The sequence below is a fragment of the Meleagris gallopavo genome, chromosome 3 (assembly GCF_905368555.1).
Source record: "Meleagris gallopavo chromosome 3, MGAL_WU_HG_1.1, whole genome shotgun sequence".
Lineage (NCBI taxonomy): Eukaryota > Metazoa > Chordata > Aves > Galliformes > Phasianidae > Meleagris > Meleagris gallopavo.
Genome location: NC_139406.1, coordinates 89094928 through 89116186, shown reverse-complemented (window position 1 = coordinate 89116186; position 21259 = coordinate 89094928). Strand labels below are relative to the sequence as shown.

At 40.3% G+C, this 21259-nt stretch overlaps 1 protein-coding gene across 1 annotated transcript in view; it reads left to right on the top strand.

The window, feature by feature from the left end:
- Positions 1–5467: 5467 nt before the first annotated feature.
- Positions 5468–21259, top strand: part of LOC104910484 (uncharacterized) — a 33503-nt gene continuing 17711 nt past the window's right edge. The window contains exons 1-13 of the mRNA XM_010709392.3: positions 5468–5520; positions 5754–5802; positions 6271–6318; positions 8180–8293; positions 10907–10960; positions 13636–13689; positions 14489–14542; positions 15822–15875; positions 17278–17331; positions 18195–18248; positions 19185–19238; positions 19674–19718; positions 20535–20588. Of these exons, the coding sequence (XP_010707694.2) occupies positions 5468–5520; positions 5754–5802; positions 6271–6318; positions 8180–8293; positions 10907–10960; positions 13636–13689; positions 14489–14542; positions 15822–15875; positions 17278–17331; positions 18195–18248; positions 19185–19238; positions 19674–19718; positions 20535–20588 (741 nt within the window). The remainder of the gene's footprint in view (positions 5521–5753; positions 5803–6270; positions 6319–8179; positions 8294–10906; positions 10961–13635; positions 13690–14488; positions 14543–15821; positions 15876–17277; positions 17332–18194; positions 18249–19184; positions 19239–19673; positions 19719–20534; positions 20589–21259) is intronic.

The window sequence follows — 21259 nt, the reverse complement described above, 5'->3', positions numbered from 1 at the left end:
CAAAGGATTTCTGATTCTGCTTTTTGCACATTTCTGTATCAGTGTAGCATTCCTGTGTTCTTTGAAGCTTGCCCATTTTTCTCTTTTTTCATCTTTCTCTTGCCCAATTATTCTCTTGTGTTTATACAGTATGTCATCAGTTAGAAACACTGTGATTTGAATTGCTGATAAGAGCTTGCCACATAATTCTGAAGCTATTCAGTGGCAACAGCCTTAATGACTTGCCTCAATGTCTTGTCTTTTGCTGTGGTCCCTGCAAATATATTTCATGGTGTGTTTTTTTTTTTTTTTTTTTTCCCGAGACTGATTAATTCTTCTAAATCACATTTACATACAGTAGTCTATTCTCTGCCTTGTTTTTCCAACTGCTGACTCATCAGATGCTCTTGGAAATATGTCTATTATAGGTCATTATATTCCCTGATACTGTAATATCATATTTAGAGTTGTATTTCGGGAGGTGAAAGAATAAATACTCCCTTTGCAGTAGCTTTGACCAGAATTATCTCTCAGAGGAACACGTTTTTTTTGCATGTCTGCATCCTAGAAGAAGTGGCTGACACACCATTAGGCTGTGCTGCAGTTCAGTGAGACCTCACAGGCTGGAGTTCAATGTGGAACTTCTAGAGAGAGTCCAGCAGAGGGCCACAAAGATGAGGGACATGGAGCATCTCCATTACGAGGAAAGACTGAGAGACCTGGGACCACTCAGCCTGGAGAAGACTGAGGGGCAACGTTATCAATGCTTATAAATGTCTAACGAGTGGGAGACAAGTGATCACAAATTGGAACACAGGGAGTTCCATCTGAACGTGAGGGAAAACTTTGTTACTTTGAGGGTGACAGAGCACTGGAACAGGCTGTCTGTAGAGGTTGTGGAGTCTCCTTCTCTGGAGATATTCAGAATCCACCCAGACGCTTTCCTGTGCAGCCTTTTGAAAGGAACCTGCTTTAACGGAGGGTTCAACTGGATGATTTCCAGATGTCCCTTCCAACTTCTATGATTCCACGGTTCTGTGATCAAAAAATCTGTCCATAAATCTCTGCAGAGCCTCTTCTTCTGGACAAAGCAGTGAACAGCTGAATCTACTGCTTTTTTTTTTTTTTTTTCTTTATCATCTCTGGTATACATGTGTTATTCTCTCTAAATTTGTGTTTGTTTGTTTGTTGGTTTTTGGTTTTTTTTTTAAGTAACTAAAGCCCCAATTCTTGAAGCCTGAACTTAAAACAAATTTTTTTATATTCTTCTTTTTGTTTGTTTCTTTTGTTTGTTTTTTTTTCTTCTTACATTTGGGGATGGGAACAGAAAAGCCAAGGAACAGATGGAACTGAACTTGGCAAAGGATGCAAAGAATAACAAGAGATTCTATGGGTTCATTGGTTAGAAAAGAAGAGCGTACCCCCAAGAAGAGTGTATCCCCTTTGATATGTGAGAAGGCAGAAGTGGCTGTAGTGGACACAGAGAAGTCAGAGATACTCAACACGTTCTTTGCCTTGGTCTTTACTGGCAACCAGGCTTTCCACATTTTTCATGTTCCTGCACCTCCATTTAGAGGTTGGGGGAGCAAAATCCCTCCCACTGTAAGCAGAGAGAGAGTTTGAGACCACTTGATGAGATTGAATATATACGAGTCAAAGGGCCAGATATCCTGCATCTCAGGGTCCTGAAGAAACTGGCTGAGGTGGCTGCCAAGTCACTCTCCATCATATTTGAAAAGTCATGTCTGTTGGGCAAATTCCCATTGTCTGGAAAAAAGGACACATCACTCCCATTTTTAAGAAAGGTAGAAAGGAGTACCTGGGCAACTACAGGCTGGTAAGCCTCCCCTCTGTGCTGGGAAAGATCATGGAACAGATCCTCCTTAAAATTATTTTAAGACACATGCAAGATGAAGAGGTAATCTGAGATAGCCAGCATGGCTTCACCAGGAGCAAATTATGCCTGGCCTCTCTGGTGGCCTGCTAGAATGGAGCAACAGCATCAGCCAACAAAGGAAGACCAACCGATGGACTTCTGTAAGGTCTTTGACACAGTCCCACACAACAACAATCTTTATCTGTAAATTGCAGAAATGTGGATTTATCGGGTGTTCTATTTCATGGATAAGGCTGCATAACTGGAGCCAGAGAGTTGCATTCAACAGTTCTATGTCCAGGTGGAGACTGGTGATGAGTCCCTCAGGTGTCTGCACTGGAACTGCACATCAACAATCTAGACAGTGGGATTGAGTGCACCCTCAGGAATTTTGTTGATGATGCTAAGCTGAGTGTGCAGTTGATACGACAGAAGGAAGGGACACCATCCAGAGGGACCTGGACAGACTTGAAAACTGTGCACATGTGAACCTAGTAAAGGTCAGTAAAGCAGAATGATTTTAAACTAAAAGAAGGGAGATTTAGATTAGATTATAGGAGATAATATTCTTTACTCAAGGGGTGATGAGGCACTGGAACAAGTTGCCCAGAGAAACTGTGATTGCCCCATTCCTGGAGGTTGGATGAAGCCCTGGGCAGACTGATCTGGTGGGTGGCAACCCTGTCCATGGCAGGGAGTTGGAAGTAGGTGGGCTTTACAGATCCCTCTAAGTCAAGCCATTCCATGATATTATTCTATAATATGTATTTCCCCCTAGTTGGACTACTTTTCTCCATAATAGGACTGTTACATGCCTAATTTCATTCCCTCAATAAAATTACTTCAAATATTAATTTTACTTGCTTTTGGACAAAAGAAAAATCCAAGCACATTTGAAGCTGGCAGTATTCCTGTATCAACTATTAAAAAACGCATAGCCTTAAGTAATTTATCCAGAGAAAATGGCAAATCCATGTCATGCTCTAAAAGCTGCAGAAAATGATTCTATGCTTTTCTCTGGAAGCATCCATTCTGCTCTGCTTGTCTCCTGGGAGAGAAAAAGTTTCAGCATACCTTAAATTAAAATACAATCTGAATGACAAAGTCTCTTGTCCTACAGATAGCACTGAGGGCACCCATTTGATTTGGTCTTTCTGTATTTTGAATATGATAATTTTAATTAACATAAATATTAATCATTCTTAAATGTGCTAATTATTACTGATAACTACATTCCAATTTTACTGGGAAGTTAATCTTTCCATCTATTTATTTTTGTAATTGCAAAAACTTAATGTATGCATACATTACTGCCATTGGATCTGAAGAACAGACTTTTCTTTCCTGGGGTTGGTTTTCCCATGCAGTTAGAAGGCCATTTCCAAGAAGTTTTTATCTTTGCTTTAGAATTCATGCACCCCGAATCAAAGGATACTCATTGTTTCCTTTTTTCCTTGTAATTCCTGGAAATCAGAACACATCTATGCTAGTGATTTCGTGTCTAGTTTTCTATAGTACTACTTCCCAACGTTTTTGATTTTACTGCTGCATGTGGCTGGCTTCCTTATAAATTTTCTTTCTTTCATTTTTCAACATGTCATTTACACAACTTCCATCCATTCTCACTTTGGGACCGTTTGTATGTGTCACCTTTTGCAGGCCAATCAAGTACTCTGGATCCTGTGCATTACACCTCCCTGTTGCTGCCTGCTTTGTCCTCCCTGATATCTAGTGGCACTATTAATTGATATTCTAATATCAATTGCAGTTACACTCTGTACCTTCTGTTGTTTTCAGTCAACTTAGAGTAGTTTGCAGCTTGTAGCTGGTGATGTTTTCTAACTCCAGGTCTCCATAGCTCAGCAGTGTTTTCTCTGTTTTGGATTCAGCCCATTGCCTAGTCTGCAATAATGCAACATGCTGAAGTGCCATTGTCCTACATTTCAACTTAGTCACTCATCAAATGAGACTCTTTTTGCTGTCTTGTATTTCAACTTTTTGGCTTTTCCTGGCGATGGTGTCGTTTTCAAGTTCACCAACCATGGCTTTTTTCATCCTGATTTATTTACATCCTATTAAAAAACATCACCAGATCCACATCATATAGGTTTCAAAACGATAGGTCTATCTTTTTGTCTCAAAGCAATCTGATGCAATGTAGATATCATAGCCATGTTTAAGAGAATTTCAGTTCTAGTTATTTTCTGATCAAGGTTGATTCTCGTGGCTCAAGTCTTTGCTTTCTGTTGAACTCCTTAAAAAAAATGCTGTGTGAATCTTCCTTAACATAGCCAATATGTGAATATCTCTTTCACACTTTACCTTCTCTTGAATCTCACCTGTGGAAGGTTTAGCTTCCTCTAAAAACAAGCTTTTCATCCATGGAATTCAGTACTACTTCAGTTCCGCTTATGTCACTTCAGTTTATATTTAATATTCATTTCTTAGGAAGCCAAGGTAACTGAAGGGTTGTCATTCACTCAGAAGTGTTTAATATGGACATTGAAAAAGAGCAACCAAACGTTTTTCATTTTCTCTTTGCTCTGACATGGACTATAGAATTTAAATTATAAGTGAGATGCAAAAATGAAGTTCTATTTTACCCTATAGCTGTAACTGTGATATAGTAGGTTATCACAGCTGTGCCTCTGTGCACACCCCATGCACATAGGTCATGAGTTCCGCAGTCAGCCCAAGAACTCCCTGTCTAGTTGGCTTCATAAATACTACAATGGACTTACTGGAAATGATGGACCAACTTGAATTCAGGTGATTGACAGAATCCCTAAGCCCCTTCCTAACAAGCCTTTGACTAATTAAAACTGCTTTCCATGTTCTAATTTGTGTAGCCTTAGGTGTTCCTTGGGTGTGCTGAGCCTAGGCCAATTTACAGACGTTACTTTTGTTGATTAACATCCTGGGTGGGGAATCTGGCACTGTCATAGAGACCTCCTCAGGTGGGTCCTAATGCAGAAGCAGCTGAACTGAGCACAAGATACTTCTAAATAGTAAGTAGAAACTGTTCTGCACATGCAAATGTGGTTGTGTAGGTCATTCTTTTGTATGCAGTTTAAGACGATCAGTAGCAATGGATCACACATATGTGGGACTAATTACATAGACAACAGGCTAGCTTGATAGAGAAGTTAGAGAATGGTTTTGGAAATCTCAGTCCAACTGAAAATCCCACTGAAGATTTCTCTCACCGTTTGAATAATGACCTGGTGTTCTGTTTAAGAGATTCAGTTCCCCATGTAAACATTACTTAATGCAAAGATTCAAAACAAGTTGTTTGTTTTTCTACAAATTAATGACTTGCTAATAACAGGCAAGAGATGCCCATTAGGGTTCCCTTTTCCCAAACATGACTTCCTGCACCTTAAATTCCAAGAATACTCTCATTTTCTTATTTTCATCTCATGAAAGCTGGCACAAATACTTTTTTCACATCAAAAAAGAAAAAAAGTTTACTTGCTATTTCAGGTGCAAGGACTTGTTTTAAACACTAATGCAAAGAGAGGCCATGATTTTTCATTTTACAGGTGTCTTCAGGAATTTAAAGCTTCATCCTTCACACTTCTGCAGTCATAGTGTTTCCTGGGACCAGGAGACATGCCAGAGCAATTTCAGTTGTGTGACTCAGATGAATTTCACTGGGTCATAATGTAGGTAAGAGAGATTTAGGAAGGAATGAGAAGAAGTGATTAATAAACAGCAAAAAAACAGAGAAGGATGACTTCTAAATTTGTACATGGAGGAGTTGACTGTGTGCCACGTGCAGAGAGCAGTGGTGCTCAGCAGAAACATTTGTTAGTCCAAAGCAATCAGCAGAATGTGGAAGCAACCACAGGGTTAACATGTCATAATCTCATAGAATTTTCCTTTTCTATATTTATAGGGTCTACCTGGAAATCCAGGGGAAAGAGGACCTCCTGGAAAACCAGTACGTAACTTTTCTTCCATACTGCATCCCCCAAAAGTTTCCATCCTGCTGTTCTGTTCCCTTCTATCTCATTTATTTTCCGTCAGTACAAGTTGTCTCGAGTACGGTTCAGTGTTTTTCTCTGCTGCTCTTCCCAGGAAAACAAACAAACAAACAAACAAAAACCTAGGAACTATTAAAAAATTATAATAAAAATACCTGTGATGGTTTGAAACACTATGAAAATAACTGAATGTTCTGCATGCAAAAAAAAGCCAAAATTGTAAAGGCAAATTCTTAAAACACTATAGTGTGCTATTAGCAAGTACATAATCAAAAATACACAGAGGTCTCAGATATGATGTTCATTGATAATGTAAGGGAACTGGTATTTTTTTATCCCAAAAAGAAACTTATACCAGGGCACAGACATGTTGAGGAAGATTTCTTACATTTACACCTTTTAACGTTGCCTGAATTTTTCACTCCACAGGGTACCTCGCCCTTGCTCTCTCCAGAGGACATAAATCTCTTAGTGAAGGTAATCAGCTTCTGAGGACGGTGGGAGTTTATCTGAATGTTTGATTGAAACTTAACTAACACCATGTGATGGGAAAGTGTCAGAGCTAGAAGTGCAAAAGATGCCTTAAACTACTCCATCAGAGCTTGGAAATTGCAGGTCTCCTACTGACACAGCAGTTGGGACACACAAGGATGTGCTGGAGATCAAAACCCAGTGCTCTCCAGCAGCCCACACTAGTGACATGGCCTACAAAGACCTTTGTAATGTGGTTTAAGGTGTAAAAACTCTGAGACTTTTTTATCTCTTTGGGAGGCTTTCATTTCCAAGCAGGAATAACTATTGTGAAGTTGTATTACCTCAAGCAGAAAATGGAAACCACTTTAATCAAATTGCTGGTCTTTCACGCACACCTGCAAGTGACCACACTTTGCACTGTGGGTGCAAATTCAGTTTGCATAATGCCTCTAAAAGCATGCAGGTAATTAACCCCACGTGCACCCGTGTTTCAAACATGGTGATCTGTCTGTCTGCTTTTACTCTCCATGTAGACAATTGTCTGGAAATGAGTCTCTATTTGAGAGGTGCTGATTGCAAAATCTTTAAAGATTTACATGGGCTGAGTTGGGAGATTTTTAAGCAGGTTTGAAAGATGGCAAGAAATCCTTCTTTATTGATTAAAAGAAACTAAAAAATTACTTTTTTTACTAACCACATTAACAAAATGACCCTTTTAAGATTGCTGCTTTGAAATGACTTCATTGAAGAGCTGTTTTTCTCAGGCAACACAGTATTTTTTTCCAGAGAATTTACTATATTGCATTGTTATTTCTGATCGGGAGAGTATCAACAGACTGTTTCTCTGTTTCTTTGGTATGGAATGTCATTTTGATGTTCCTTTTTTTTTTTTTTTTAAACTTCTATTATGTTACAGTTGCACACACACAGAATATTCTTTATATTTTTCACTCCATACCTGGCCCAGCTTTACATATAGCATCACCTTCAGACTCCAGATGCAACTAAGGCTCTGTTGTTCTGGATATCTCTCAAGCTCTTACATTTTCAGTAGGAAAACATTAATGGAGGAACTGAGGTTCAGAAAGGCATTTTACCCTGCAATTTCACGATGGATCATTGGCTGAGCGGGGAGTTGTACCAAGCTGACCTGATGTCCCATTGTTTGGGCTGTGTTATCTTTCATAGCCAGGACTCACTTCCCTTTTACTAATGGAAGTTTGTCTTTGAAGGGAAAATGCCATACCTTGAGGACAGGAGAATCGGGAAGACTGTTGAGATGATGCTTCAAGTAATTTTTGAGGCAGGGAGGTTGTAATTCTTATGACTGAGTTTGGCCAGGACACTTTGATGTCTTCATGAACTCCAGCGGATGTGTTCTCCTTAGCCAGGCTAGCTGCAGAATAGTTTCTTTTGCAGAACAGCCTTTCTGGTGCTGTGCTGCAACAATGGAGTTTTCCATATCAGTATGCCCTCTTAGCAGTAACTTAATAACTTTTTGACTGATATAGACGGAGTTTTCTTCAAGTAGTCTTGTAGATTACAAACAAAGCTTTTCTTGATAATGTTGCTTTGTGGCTATCTGATCTTGTTTCCTCAGTTTTTTGATTGTTAAGATCAGTTAAGAGCTTTCCAGAACACTCCAAGGGATCCTGTGGAAGCTCAGCAACTGGCCCTCTCTCTCCTTCACACTAACCTCACTTCACTGTAGGTCAACATAACCCAGCTCCTCCTTGATGTGGTCAAAGTGCAATGGTCTACAGGTTATGCTAGCTCCCCAGTGCTGCATTCATACTCAGCGTCTGCAAGCTCTACTAGATACCTTCAGTCTGTTGCTAATTTACTTCTTAATGTTCTCTCCTAGGATGTGTGCACTGAATGCCCTCCTGGCCCACCAGGACTGCCAGGCATCCCAGGTTTCAAAGGTGACAAAGGTCTCCGAGGACCACCAGGTAGAGACGGCCAGGATGGGAAAATGGTAAGAGAGCTAGGGAAATGGTCATCCCTTGGATTTGGTTTAACTGTATCCCTTGGATATGCTTTAACCATTTTTTTTTCCTAACAATATTTTTACATGGTTGATTTTTATTTTTTTCAGTTACAATGAACTGAATCTTTTGTAGCTGTCTTTGAAGTCAGTGGACTGGATTTCAGTTGCTTCAGAGAGCCCTAAGGTCTCTTCTGAGCCTTCTTTTCTCCAGACTAAGCAATCCCAGTTCCCTCAGCCACTCCTCATAAAACTTGTGCTCCAGACCCCTTGCAAGCTTCATTACTCTTCACTGCGCACGCTCCAGACCCTTGATGTCTTTCTTGTAGTGAGCAGCCAAAAACTGCACACAGTACTCAAGGTGTGGCCTCACCAGAGCTGAGTATGGTGACCAGCTCTCCTGGAGCCCTTTACCTTTCAGGACAGACTCCCAAGGGACCCTCCCTACCAGTGTCCTGAATAGTTCAAAGTCTCCCCTCCAGAAGTCCAGGATAGCAGTTACACTGATGCCCCTTCTGACTTCACTAATAGAGAACTGTACCATTTCATGGTTGCTCTGCCCAAGACAGCCCCTGACCTCTGCATCTCCCAGCAGTTCTCTGTTTCCAAACAGCAGGTCTAGCAGGGCACCTCCCTTGGTAGGCTCTCTTACCATTTGCATCAGGAAGTTATCTCCCACATTCTAGAAACCTCCTACTGCTTCTTCTGCTCTGTATTACATTTCCAGCATATTTCAAGGAAGTTGAAGTCCCCCATGAGGACAAGGGCTGGTGATCACACAGCTTCTGCCAGCTGCTCATCGAATAACTCATCCATCTCTTCATCTTGGTTAGTCAGTCTATAACAGACCCTCCACCAGGATGTCAGCCCTATTGATCTTCCCCCTAATCCCTACCCACAAAGGCTTAACCTTATCATTGTGAGCTACAAGCTCAACAAATCAGAGCAGTCTCTAACATAGGAAGCCATGCCACCACCCCTCCTTTCTTGCCTTTTCATTCTGAAGTGCTTATAGCCGTCCATTGCAACATTCCAGTTGTTGAACCAATCCCACAGTAATGTTTTAGTAATGACAACTAAGTCACAGTTTGCCTGCCATGTAGTGGCTGAGAGCTCCTCCTGTTTGTTGTCCATGCTGTGTCCATTGGTGTTGATGCACTTCAGCTGAGATGTTTGCCTCACTCCCAGTCCTGTCATCTGTCATTCCCCTACACTCATCTTTAGTGAGCCTTATTTTATTCCCTTCCTATTTCACACCTAGTTTAAAACCATCTCAATGAGCTCTGCCATCTCCTGGCCTAGGATTTGTTTCCCCCTTTAAGACTGGTGAGACCCACCTGCAGCCATCAGGACAGGGACCTGGTAAGCCACTCCATGGTCAAAAAAACCAAAACTCATGTGATTGCACCAGCCTATCAGCCACATATTTATGAGATGGGCTTTCCTGGTCCTCTTAATAGCCCTTGCTGCCACTGAAGGGATAGAAAAAAAACACTACCTGTCCATCTGTTCTTCTCCATCATCTACTCTGTAGGAGAAACCAAATAACACAGTCATGTTCATTGTTCAGAAGGAGAAATAGCAGTGGTGTGTGAAAAGAAAGTAGAGAACAGTGACTGAGGAGTGAATGGAGTTTACATTGCTGATTGAGACATGATCAGTATGTAGATTTTTTGCTGGCTACAAGGATGCCTAAGGAAAGTTTTAGGAGTAGCTATTGTTTAAGAGACACGGATTTTGCAGAGGACTTGAAATAAAGGAAGGAGGTTAAGGGGTTTTAATAAATGACATGTGCTGAAATTAATCCCTTAACCTTTTCAATTATCTGTCAGGAAAGAGTGAGAGTAAAAGTGATCGCTCTCTACCATCCAGAGATCCTGTATTATTTCACAGCCCTAGAAAAGCTCATCTAATGTTCTTGGTTTCAGTTTTCTTCCATCAGTCATGCTAGTAGATCTCTACAGTTCTTCTTAGTGGAAATAAGTGAGTGAAAAGATGTATGGTGTAACTGTGAATTTGACCCATCTGTCTATAGTGAGCTTTGATGCATCTCATTTGAACTGCAAAGAGGAATTTAGAAGAAGAAAATCAAAACTTTACTGCTTCATGAAACCAGCTACTCCTGTAAAAAGTCACACAGAGAATGTTATTATTCTAATTAATCAAGATCTTGACCACACTGTACCATATGGGTTTTGGCATGATAGTTTCCAGAGTTTTTCACATGGGAAATTCCCTTGTAATTAATCCTTATTGGCACTCTGGTTGTGGCTTCCCCTTGAGAGTATGTGTTTCCAGCAGTGGCCAAGGCTGATATGTACAACCACAAAGATTTCCTAAGGATTAGCCTGTTTGGAAAAGAGTCAGCTACAGTGTTAGGCATTGTTGTAGGTTAACCAAGTGGCATATGTAATGTGCTGATGAACCTTTCAATGCCATATGCAAAAAGATCTGTATAGTACAGTATGTGCTGGAGAACAGTTCAATCTGCAGTGCTGAGCATAAAGGTGGCCTGACCACCTTGGCTCCAGCACTGAGGATGACAGGCTCTGCCTTCTTGATCTGTAAGAAACTATATTTACCTCTACCTCTTCTGAATTGCAGGGAAATGCTGGTCCCAGAGGTCCTGCAGGCCCACCTGGGCTGGATGGTCAAAAGGTTTGCTGATCTTTAGTGTTCTAAGCAGAAATTATCTGTGATTAGTTAGAGCACTGTTGACACAAGCTCTTGGTAGGACCCATCTCTATATTAAGGGGTAGAACTGACTTATTGGTGGGCCCTGTGTTGGCATTTCAGTGGAGTACCACGGGTGCACAGAACTGCACAGCTCTCTATGTGAACACTGTTCCATTTAAATACAGTCTTCTACCATCACTCTGTTCACAAAAACAAACAAACAGAAATGAAGCAAAACAAAATGTAAAGTGTTTGATTCCTGATAAAGAATTTCATTTCACTGATATTTTGAGGAGAGAGAAGGAGATCAGAATCAACTGTCAGTCCAAATCAGTTGAGGAATCAATTAGATCTTCAGCAGTAACCCTCTTCCTGCATTGATTCTCTCCTTTCTATATCCCACATGTTGGAATCCCTTTAAATTAAAGTGTGGCCTTCAAATGCACTATCTGCAATATTTGCAGATCCACAGATCCTTAATGCTCCCTGAAATACATTGTAAAAAGAATGACTTGGTTCAGATGTATCTTTCTGCCTTATGATTTAGGGATGTAGGCCAATATCAAACACGATGTCTGAAGGATTCCAATAATATCACATTTTGAGCATTTCTCACAAATAGCTCTGTCAGCATTCTGTTCACAGTGCCAGTGCCTGGTCAGTCAAAACATTTAAAACTACCTAATGTGAAATAAATCAAAACAAATCAATGGAGGGAGAGAGAAGAAATGAAGGCCACAGTTCCCTACATACTTCCCTGCATCCTGACCTACTGTCTAAAATAACTACTATTTTAACATCTTTGTATTTGCACTTTTTAGTGTAGGACAAACTAATACTGATTCATAAATTAATTTTAAATCTTGCAAATTAAAGTGTGCTGAAGGTGAGCAGTAGAGTTTCAAAAGCAAATATTAAGGCTGATCGAAATGAGAGTACCTCCCAAGATTAAATTTTCAAAGGAATTAGCATCCCATAAAGACAATAACCAGTGGAAAACCCAGGTAGTCTGAGACTCTCACATGCTGCTTTTTTAATGCTATGCAAAAGTGGAGGTCTGGGTAGCAAGACTGAATAGAATGGTTTGCCTTGGAAGGGACCTTAAAGATCAGCTAGTTCCAACACCCTACTGTGGGCAAGGATGCCTTCCACTGGGTTAGGTTGCCCAGGACCCCATCCAACCTGGCCTTGGACACCTCGAGGGATGGGGTAACCACAGTTTCTCTGGACAACCTCTTCCAGAGCCTCACCATCCTCATAGTGAATAATTTCTTCCTTATAGCTAGTCTAAATCTAATCTCTTTTAGTTTAAGACCACTACTCTTTCTCTTATCGGTGTACAGTATACTTCTTGATAAGGAATCCCTCTCCAGCTTTACTGTAGGCCCCTTTCAGCTGCTAGAAGGCTGCTATAAGGTCTCTCTGTAGCCTTCTCCAGGCTGAGCAGCCCCAACTCTCACTGCAGAGGCTCTTCACAACAACTTCTAAACCTGTTTAGTTGAAACCTGTCCAGGGACGTTGTGGATGCCTCATCCCTGGGGGCATTCAAAGCCAGGCTGGATGTGGCTCTGGGCAGCCTGGTCTAGTGGTTGGCGACCCTGTACATAGCAGGGGGTTGAAACTAGATGATCATTGTGGTCTTTTTCAACCGTGCCCATTCTATGATTCTATAATGATGATTCTATGAAACAAGAAGACTTAGACTGTACATGTGCATAATATAAAAACAAATAATTGATAAATAATCTGACTTGCATTCAGTAAACTGGCAAATTCATGGCATTTGTAATTGTTAAGAGCAAATATTGTAAAAGAAGAGACAAAGACAAAGGCTGTCACTGTGACTCCTTTCCAGATATTTGAGGAGGCTCCTCATGGTGAAAAATCCAGAGAGCTCTGTAGTTTTGAAAGTGCAGTATGTTGTTTCTACCAGCACCGTGCAAATTTGTACAATTCTCCCTTCTCTACTTGGCTCGTAGCTCTCATGTAATGAACCAGAGAATCATTTCAATGGCCTGCTATTCATTAGTGTCCTCTGTGTCGTTCGTGTCATGATTTGTATACCCAGCATCTCAATATTTTTTGCTGTGTGAGATTCATTTTGCCTGTAAGCAACTACAAGCACAGATAATACAGACATCTACTTTTGAGTTAGTTGCTTCTGCTCTGTTGTCAGAGACACAGAGAGATTGGAGGGCACATTCTGGGCATTAATTTTCTGGCTGCACCTTAGAAATGCTGGTTTTGACATTGTTGGCCCTGAAGGGAAAAGAGATTAGTACCTGATGCTATAGATGCCTTTAGTGGGCCAAATGATTCCTTATCAGAATCCCATTTAGTACATTGCCTAGCAGCCTTTTTATTTGTAAGGATGTTTATGTCCTCTTTGTGTCCCTAAGCCAAAAAATTGAAATTATATATATATATATAAGTAAAAGGCCATCCTGGGTCTGTTCAAAGACCATTTTCCCATATATTGCTAGCTCCTGTATTGATAGGGAAAATCACAGGCAGAATTTAAGAGGAGCAGAAGCAGGGTTCAGTTCTTATTTCTGTATTTTATGCTCAGATGACCAAATGCCTTATGAAATAAGTCAAAAAGCTAATAAAAACTGAGTCTAAGTGACTTTCAGTGACTTTTTTTTCTCATTATCAAGGGTGCTAAAGGAGACCGTGGAATAACTGGGGATGCAGGAGAAAAAGGCGAACAGGTAAAAATTAACTGTGCTTTCCAGTGTGATTCCTTCTTCATCAACAGTTGCTCTAATGCTGAAAAATACAACTACTTGAAAATAAGAAAGATGAAAGCTGTCTGTCACTGCTAAACCTTTACTTTATTAAGAGTGGGACCATAGAAGTCCTCCTCAGGATTCCCTTCCAATCTCCAACTCAAATCTTCCCTGTGTTGTGTTGCTGGATTCCAAGATGATTTTTTCCTCAGCTCTTCATTCAATACATTCAGTTCTCTGCAGTACCCAACTTCTGTTGACTTCCCCAGCTAACGTCTACATGAGGTCCAGGAGATTAAACACCTCTGGACTGAAGAGGTCAGTTTTTCTATTAATCCTAGAAGGTGATGGACTCTTATAGGATGTGCCACAGGAAAGAAAATAGTCTAAATTGTAGAAAGTGTTTACAGTTATTTTTGTCAAGGGCTGAGTCAGTAGTTTAAGGTGCAAATTCAGTCTTCAAAGAAAATTGTAGGATATTTTAAACAACATTGATTTCCAGTCTGGTCTTCTCCCACAGTATTTGTTCTCAGTTTCTATTAACATACTGTGAAATATAAGTTACAGAAAGTACACCCTAAATCTAACTGTGTTCATTACTGAAGTGCATACTTTGAAAACCAACACTTTGATTTAAAAAGCTACAGTCCATTATTTCCGTATAACCAGCACTCTGTGTATTGTCTCATTTTGATGTTACCTCACAGTACCCAATGATCAATTAACCTACATACAAGTAGAAATATGAATAATGTATAAAGTCTCTTGTCTTGTTTTGCAGGGACACCCTGGAATGCCTGGCTTTGCAGGGGCTCCTGGAAACCCTGGCCCACCTGTAAGTTCCTCTGTCGCAAAGCAGATGGTCTCATATTTTCCTTACTAATAACAGTATCAGCAGAAAGGGCCATTCTCACCTGCCTGCACATTGCATTTTTCTTTTCCAGTGGGTTCGTAATGGTCCCTTGAGTGTCATAGATTTCTCTGCTCATGATAATTGCTATTTAATACATCAGCCACTTTTCACTGATTGCTTCATCTCACTCTGTAAATTGATGCTAAGCTTCAGTCCCTCTCTTTATACAAAGCAATGATCATGAAAACTCTTCCACACAGACTACTTAGGAGTACATGTATAGGTGTTTACTTATAGGCAGAATAGGTTGTCAGTCTGGAACCGGCAGATCTAACAGTGATTTTGGTTTTCAGTTTTATGTAGTAATATGATAGTGAATTTTTCTCCAATTTTTGTATCCTCCGGATTACTTTTAGATTAAGAGGCCTTTTACTCGTGTCCTGCTGTGTCACAATCCTTATTTCTTGTTCTGCTCTCTCTGCAACTACAGTTATGCTGCTTTGCATATATAAAATCATAACACTGAGGTGTCATTGCAGAAGCAAGGCTGAAATAACTTGGCTCTCCTGCTTGTGATATCACCACTTGCAGTTTCCAGAAGCAGGGACTTTTCCTGAGCAAAGGGCTTTTCTTTCCAAACCTTCTGTCTTTGCCTACAGTCATTACTACTCACGCTGCTGCTTGCAGAGCAATCTGACTCTGCTGTGATAAAGGTTTTCAGCATTTGTCTTTTATGGGAATCAGCATAGCCTCTTTAAAACTGAGTTTACAATGTAACTCCTAAAGGACAAGAGGTACTGGAAAAAAAAAGACCATGTTAAAATTCTGCTTTCAGATAGTAATGATGCCTAGAGGCTGCTGAATGCTTAGCCACCTGGACAACACATGGGGACCTTTTTGTGGGTCATTTGCACTTCTGCAAGTTCATTTTAAGAAGCATATTTTTAAGAGAAATTGATAATGTGGGAACATTTACTGCCACAGCCGTAGGTCTATTTTGGTAGGAATAAAATTCTTAGAGCTGTCCCAGGATATCCTCATGGGAGTCACGAAGAGAGTGTGAATGGAGTCAACTGAAATGTGAAAAAAAAACCCTGATCTTATCAAAGGAGATCAAGTTGCAGTGTTCCAATAGATTCTTTTTCCTGATGTGCCTTTTTCCTCTGTCTGCATGAACCTGTTTTTCTAAGGTGGTAGGGAGCACTGACAAATGTACAAAATGTGTTAATTATTCATGTTATTTCTGCTTTGTTTTGTTTAGGGACCGGATGGGGCACCAGGACCAATAGGACCAGCAGGAAACCCAGGAGACATAGTAAGCTCTCAGCTACATGTTTCAACACTAGCTTAACCTAGCTTTTTTCTGAATAAAGCTGAGCTGAAACTGAAGTAATGTCTTTTGAAAGCTTCCCACATTGTCCATTCTGAAACAACTCTATACCTGCAAGTAGGACCCACGGAAATAACAGCAGATTACTCTGCTCCTGTTGCTCCAAACTAGCCAGAATGAAATATCCAGTACATGGAACTTCTTCAGTGCATCCTTGCCTACCATATAAGAAGGTAGTTGTACATCTTGTGCATCTATCTTTGCTATTAACATCTTTTAGCCTCTGTGGCATAATGACTTAATTTGTTAGGCTGGTGCATGACCCAGGGTAACACTTGAATTGTGCCTGAGGATTGTCAAAACAAAAACAGCAACATTTGGAAGAATGCCACAGCACAGACTGCTCCTGCACTTTTGGACCATTTCTTGGCACCTCTGCAAACACTTGTATGGGGGCAAAAAAAAGAAATGCATGAAGAACTTTGCTACTGGTGTTTCGTTTGAAGGTCATTCAGATTCTATTTTATGGTAATGCATCAGAAAACTGTAGGAGAGAAGGATAATCTGATTGGAATCTGATTGATGCTTACCTAAGTGTGAAAAGGAAAAAAAATCACGATTTAGGACTGTGTAATTCTGTCATTAATTTCTGGAGCAGGGTGAGCAAGAAACCTTTTGCACATCTGTTTCAATCATAAGGGACCCAACAACTGTCTTTCTGGTGGCTGCTGTGAAATCAGTCAGCACTACCATCAGAGAGGACACAGATTGCATGGACAAGCTGGCTGAACTTCCCTTTCAAACGGATGGTTAAGGTTGAAATAATTTGAAGGACCTCATATGCTTTCGTGAGACCTATCTCCTATCCCTGGAGACATTCAAGGTCAGACTGGATGGGGATCTAGCTGTAGGTGTCCCTGTTCGTTGCAGAGGAGATGGAATAGATGTCCTTTAAGAGTTCCCTTCCAACTCAAACAATTATATGATTCTATGAATAAGAGGAGATTTCTCTCTTGGGACAGTCAACAAGGCACTTCTTATATCTGCTGATTCGAGAGATATAAAATACAGACTTTCTGTTTTCTGGATGGACACTTCACCACAGAAGCTAAGCACTCAGTGCTAAATATAACTAAACTGAGGAAGAAAATACTGATGATTTTAGTGGTTTCTTTAACTGTAACAACTTATAAATAATACTGTATGTTTTTTTGTAAGAACTTTCAAGTTTAAGCAGAAATGAAGTCAAGAAAACCCGAACACAGCATGATATGAGCTACAAGACCAGATTCTCACAGTGGTGCCATGTCAAACACTGCATTTGATCTTTATATGAGAAGCATCTGAGAAACTCATCTGAACCTTGGTATTTCTACTTTCTTTCCAGGGTAAAGATGGCCCTCCAGGTCCACAGGGCCCACCAGGTGTTCCTGGACTTCCCGTGAGTGCAGTTCAGCTCCTTCTCTTTCAATACATAGAACTGCTTATAAGCATATGTGGACATGAACCAAACAGATTCCTGAGGTGCTCTGAAAGCTGTGCATGATCTTTAAAGGGATACCTGTAATGTTGGTGCTATGTCCTTGGCCCAGGACATCATCAGTGCTGTATTTTATCACTTCAAATCTACTGAATTAAACTATCTGAAACAGGTTTGTTCCTCATCTGCCTGTTCATTTTTTAAAATTCTTTTAATTTTTTTTTAAATTTTTAAATTTTTTTTTTTTTTTGCATAAATACTCTTATACAAAGCACAAAACTAATGTAATAGCACCAGTGTAAGGGAATAAGAATTCATAGTCTGGAATACCTTCCTCTCAATCCATAGCTGAAATGATTCCTTTGCACTGACTCAAGTGTATCTGGGGCATAAACACTTTTCTTCTGGAAAAGGCATTAGTACAAAATTTAGTTTTGTTTTTTTTTCCTTATTGGTAGAGCTAGAGTTATTTGCAGTGTAAAGTAGTTTAGGTGAATGCCATTATAATGGTATTATAATGATTTATAACAGTTGTCTTTAGAAACCTCTTTTAAGACTGTTAACATGCTTGCCTTGCTGAGAAGGAAGAAGCCCCTTAGAATTGCCATATTGAATAGGGAAAAAGCAGAGTGTTTCCCTAAAGAAATGTGACATAAAAAGTTTATGTCTGAACTATAGTAGTAACAGAATTTCTGGTGCATTGGGCAAAATTAAATACAGTCACAATGAAGCAGAGGTGCTATTTTGGGTTTTCATATTGACACAAGTATACCAATCTTTCCTATAAACTCCTTGTTATACCTCGTTATGCATTTCATTAATAGGGCATTGCTGGGAATGATGGCAAAGATGGCAAGCCAGGATCTCTTGGAAAACCGGTAATGTAATTTAAAGGTGCTTCACACAGGCAATCACAGACCAGTTATTACTTTTGTAGCTGCTTACCTATGGGCTCAATGGAGGCAGGAAAGCTGTTGGCACATCTTTTTCTTATGCCAGAGGGGCTGTATTGTCTCGAGCAATTTATAAGATTCACTCTCTGGGATTATTGAAAAGAAACTGGGTTCTTTTACAACTACTATAAATACTCCAAAACGTAGTGATTCCATCTTTACAAGTACTGCAAATATTACAAAGAAAGAAGATTCTCTTGTAACATTAAATCTAAGGATTGCATTTTTAGGTAGAAGATTATGGAGCATAAAAAGTTGAGAGGAGGTGTCTTAAAAGAAAGCCTTTTCTGAGTTGCTCTGTAATGGTTCTGTTGTCCAGGATTAGAGAGGTTTATATTTGATGTTCTCTACTTGGTCTATGCTTGCATTTATTGAAGGCACAAAAAAAAAAAAAAAAAAAAAAAAAAAAAAAAAAAGCTGAGCCATGAAGTTGTCAGCCAAAAGGAAATGTTAATAAATTGAGCAGTGAATGGTATTCCTTACCACTTAGGTAAGGTGTTTCTTAGAAGAAGAATGTGCTTTCAGTGTCTGGCATTGCCAGCCTTTCTGTGCCTTATCAAATGGGACTTAGTTCTTCTGTAAAAAGCCAAGTCCTCAGTCATTTAGGGAAATGGAGAAATGCTTGTCACAACAGCTGCAACAAACATGCTTCCAAATGCTTCCAACAAAACAGCTGGTTTCTGTGTGCACATACTGATTTTGTACATGCTGACCAGGTATTGCTGTAGTTGTGTGCATTATCCCTCTGAAAGAAAAACATTGTGAAGGTGCATCAATCCAAAGGTGTAAATACCTTTGAAGTTCAAAGTGTATATTCATAACAGTGCAGATGTAGAAATGTCTCTACCTTGTTTCCCATAGGGAAAACCTGGAGAACCAGGCCTCCCAGGGCAGGAGGGTGCCAGAGGCTTACCGGTAGGTTCAGTCTTGTAACTCTTCTGTACTGTAGCTAGGAAGCTTTTGACGGAGGATGATAACTCTTAATGATGTGAACATCCGTTGTTGGTGACATGGACAGTAAGACTGTGTACACCTTCAGTAAGCTTGTGGATGACACCAAGCTGTGTGGTGTCGTTCACTTGCTGAAGAGATGGGTTGCCATTCAGAGGCACCTTGTTAGGTTTGAGAGGTGCCCATGAGAATCTCAAGAAGTTTAGCAACGCCAAGGGCAAGGTCCTGCAGCTGGGCTTAGGCAATCCCAAGCACAAATGTAGGCTGGGCAAGGAGTGGATAAGAGTGACCCTGAGGAGGAGGACTTCTGGAAAGGTTATTAAGTTTACGTTCAAGATAGAACATTCTCACTGCTTCAAGTGTTAGTGTAATGGGCAATTATTTAATTCTCTTTTTCAGGGCTTCAAAGGACAGAGGGGAGATACAGGTCCCCCAGGTCCACGGGTAAGCAACATGCAATGCATGCATGATGGTCCTTTGTAGAAGGGTGGTGTGAATTGAAGTTTTACTCCTAGTTAAGGTGAGGCAACTGGTAGATCTGAGTCCTCTGAAACTGCCTTTGAGATAGACCTGTGTGAGAAATTTTCACAGGAGGCCTCCACACAGCATCCTACTTGTAAAACTACTGATATAGAAAGTGAGAATCCTTACTTCAGCTATTGAATGTGAATTCAATGAATTCAGCAGAAATGCCTAAAACATGCAGAATATGTTCAGAGCAAAACATAAAGAAATGAGTGCAGAAATGACTTTAGCCATTTGGCTTAGTTGCCTATTCATAATGAAGCTCAAAACTCAAGTCCTGCATGTAAAGTTGTTCTCGTTTCTGAGCAATGCAGTACAAAATGTTCCTTAATGTAGACAGTGGAATACAAAACTGAATTTCTCTTTGCTTAATTAATGCTGATTCTCCATGGGGAAGGAAAATACTTTGCTTGGAATACCTTAGCTGAGCAATCCAGTACTAGAGCTCCTCATCTTTTTTTCATTACAGTAGTTTCTATACCATGAGTATGTTGGTGGGTTTCAGTTACTATACTAGCAGCAATAAATATTCTGCTAGAAAGCACTGTACACCACTATGAGAAGATACTTCTGAATTATTTTTAAAAGCTGTGTGTCACATATGATATACAAGGCTTTTATTGTCTTTAAAAATTCCTCACTGAGCTCAGTTGAAATCCCACACCACTTGCAGTAGTGTTACTGGTCTGTCATTGACCTTGAGCTGATATCTCTTCCTTTTTTGCTGAATTGCAGGGGGAACCAGGTGCGACAGGTCCTGCTGGGCGTGAGGGGCCACCAGGGAAGGACGTAAGTGTACTATTTTGAGCAGACATTCATCTTCTCACTGACAAATGAAAAAAAATCATTCACAGTGACCCCTCCCTAAAAACAACTGCAGAAACTGAAATAAATGGTAAATTACTGCAGCAGTGCATAGGAAATGATTTGTATGAAGCTCATTAGAGTACTGATAAATTTGAGGGCTTTTCTCATCACAGTGCTGCTCACATGTAAATATCAGGGATATCTTTGGAAAAGGAGGGAGAGCTATACTGTCTGAATCACAGGCTGTGCTATGCAGCCATAGACCTGCTTTCTGCCATTCCTCTCCAAACCGTGTTTCATTCTGAAGATCCCACTGGGCCAGGGTTTGTTCCACTTGCTCTGCAAAAGGTGTACCTTACTGCATGCATAGCTGAAGCACAATCTATGACATACTTGTGGAATAAGATGCTTCTGCTCAGAGCAAAGAGAGATGGTACAGACAGATCCTTTGACATTATTAGCATCAAATACAGTCACATAGCAAAGTCTCTGGAGAGCACAACTGAAGCAGTATTCTGCAGCAGTTGCTCAGCAATGTACTGAGTGGCTGATATGCCAGTGTCATGGGACTGCGGAAATGGTTTCTCCCTTGCACCCCTAATATCACTGAAAAGCTGTTGTGTTGTCAATAGTACCCTACAAAGTAAAATGGA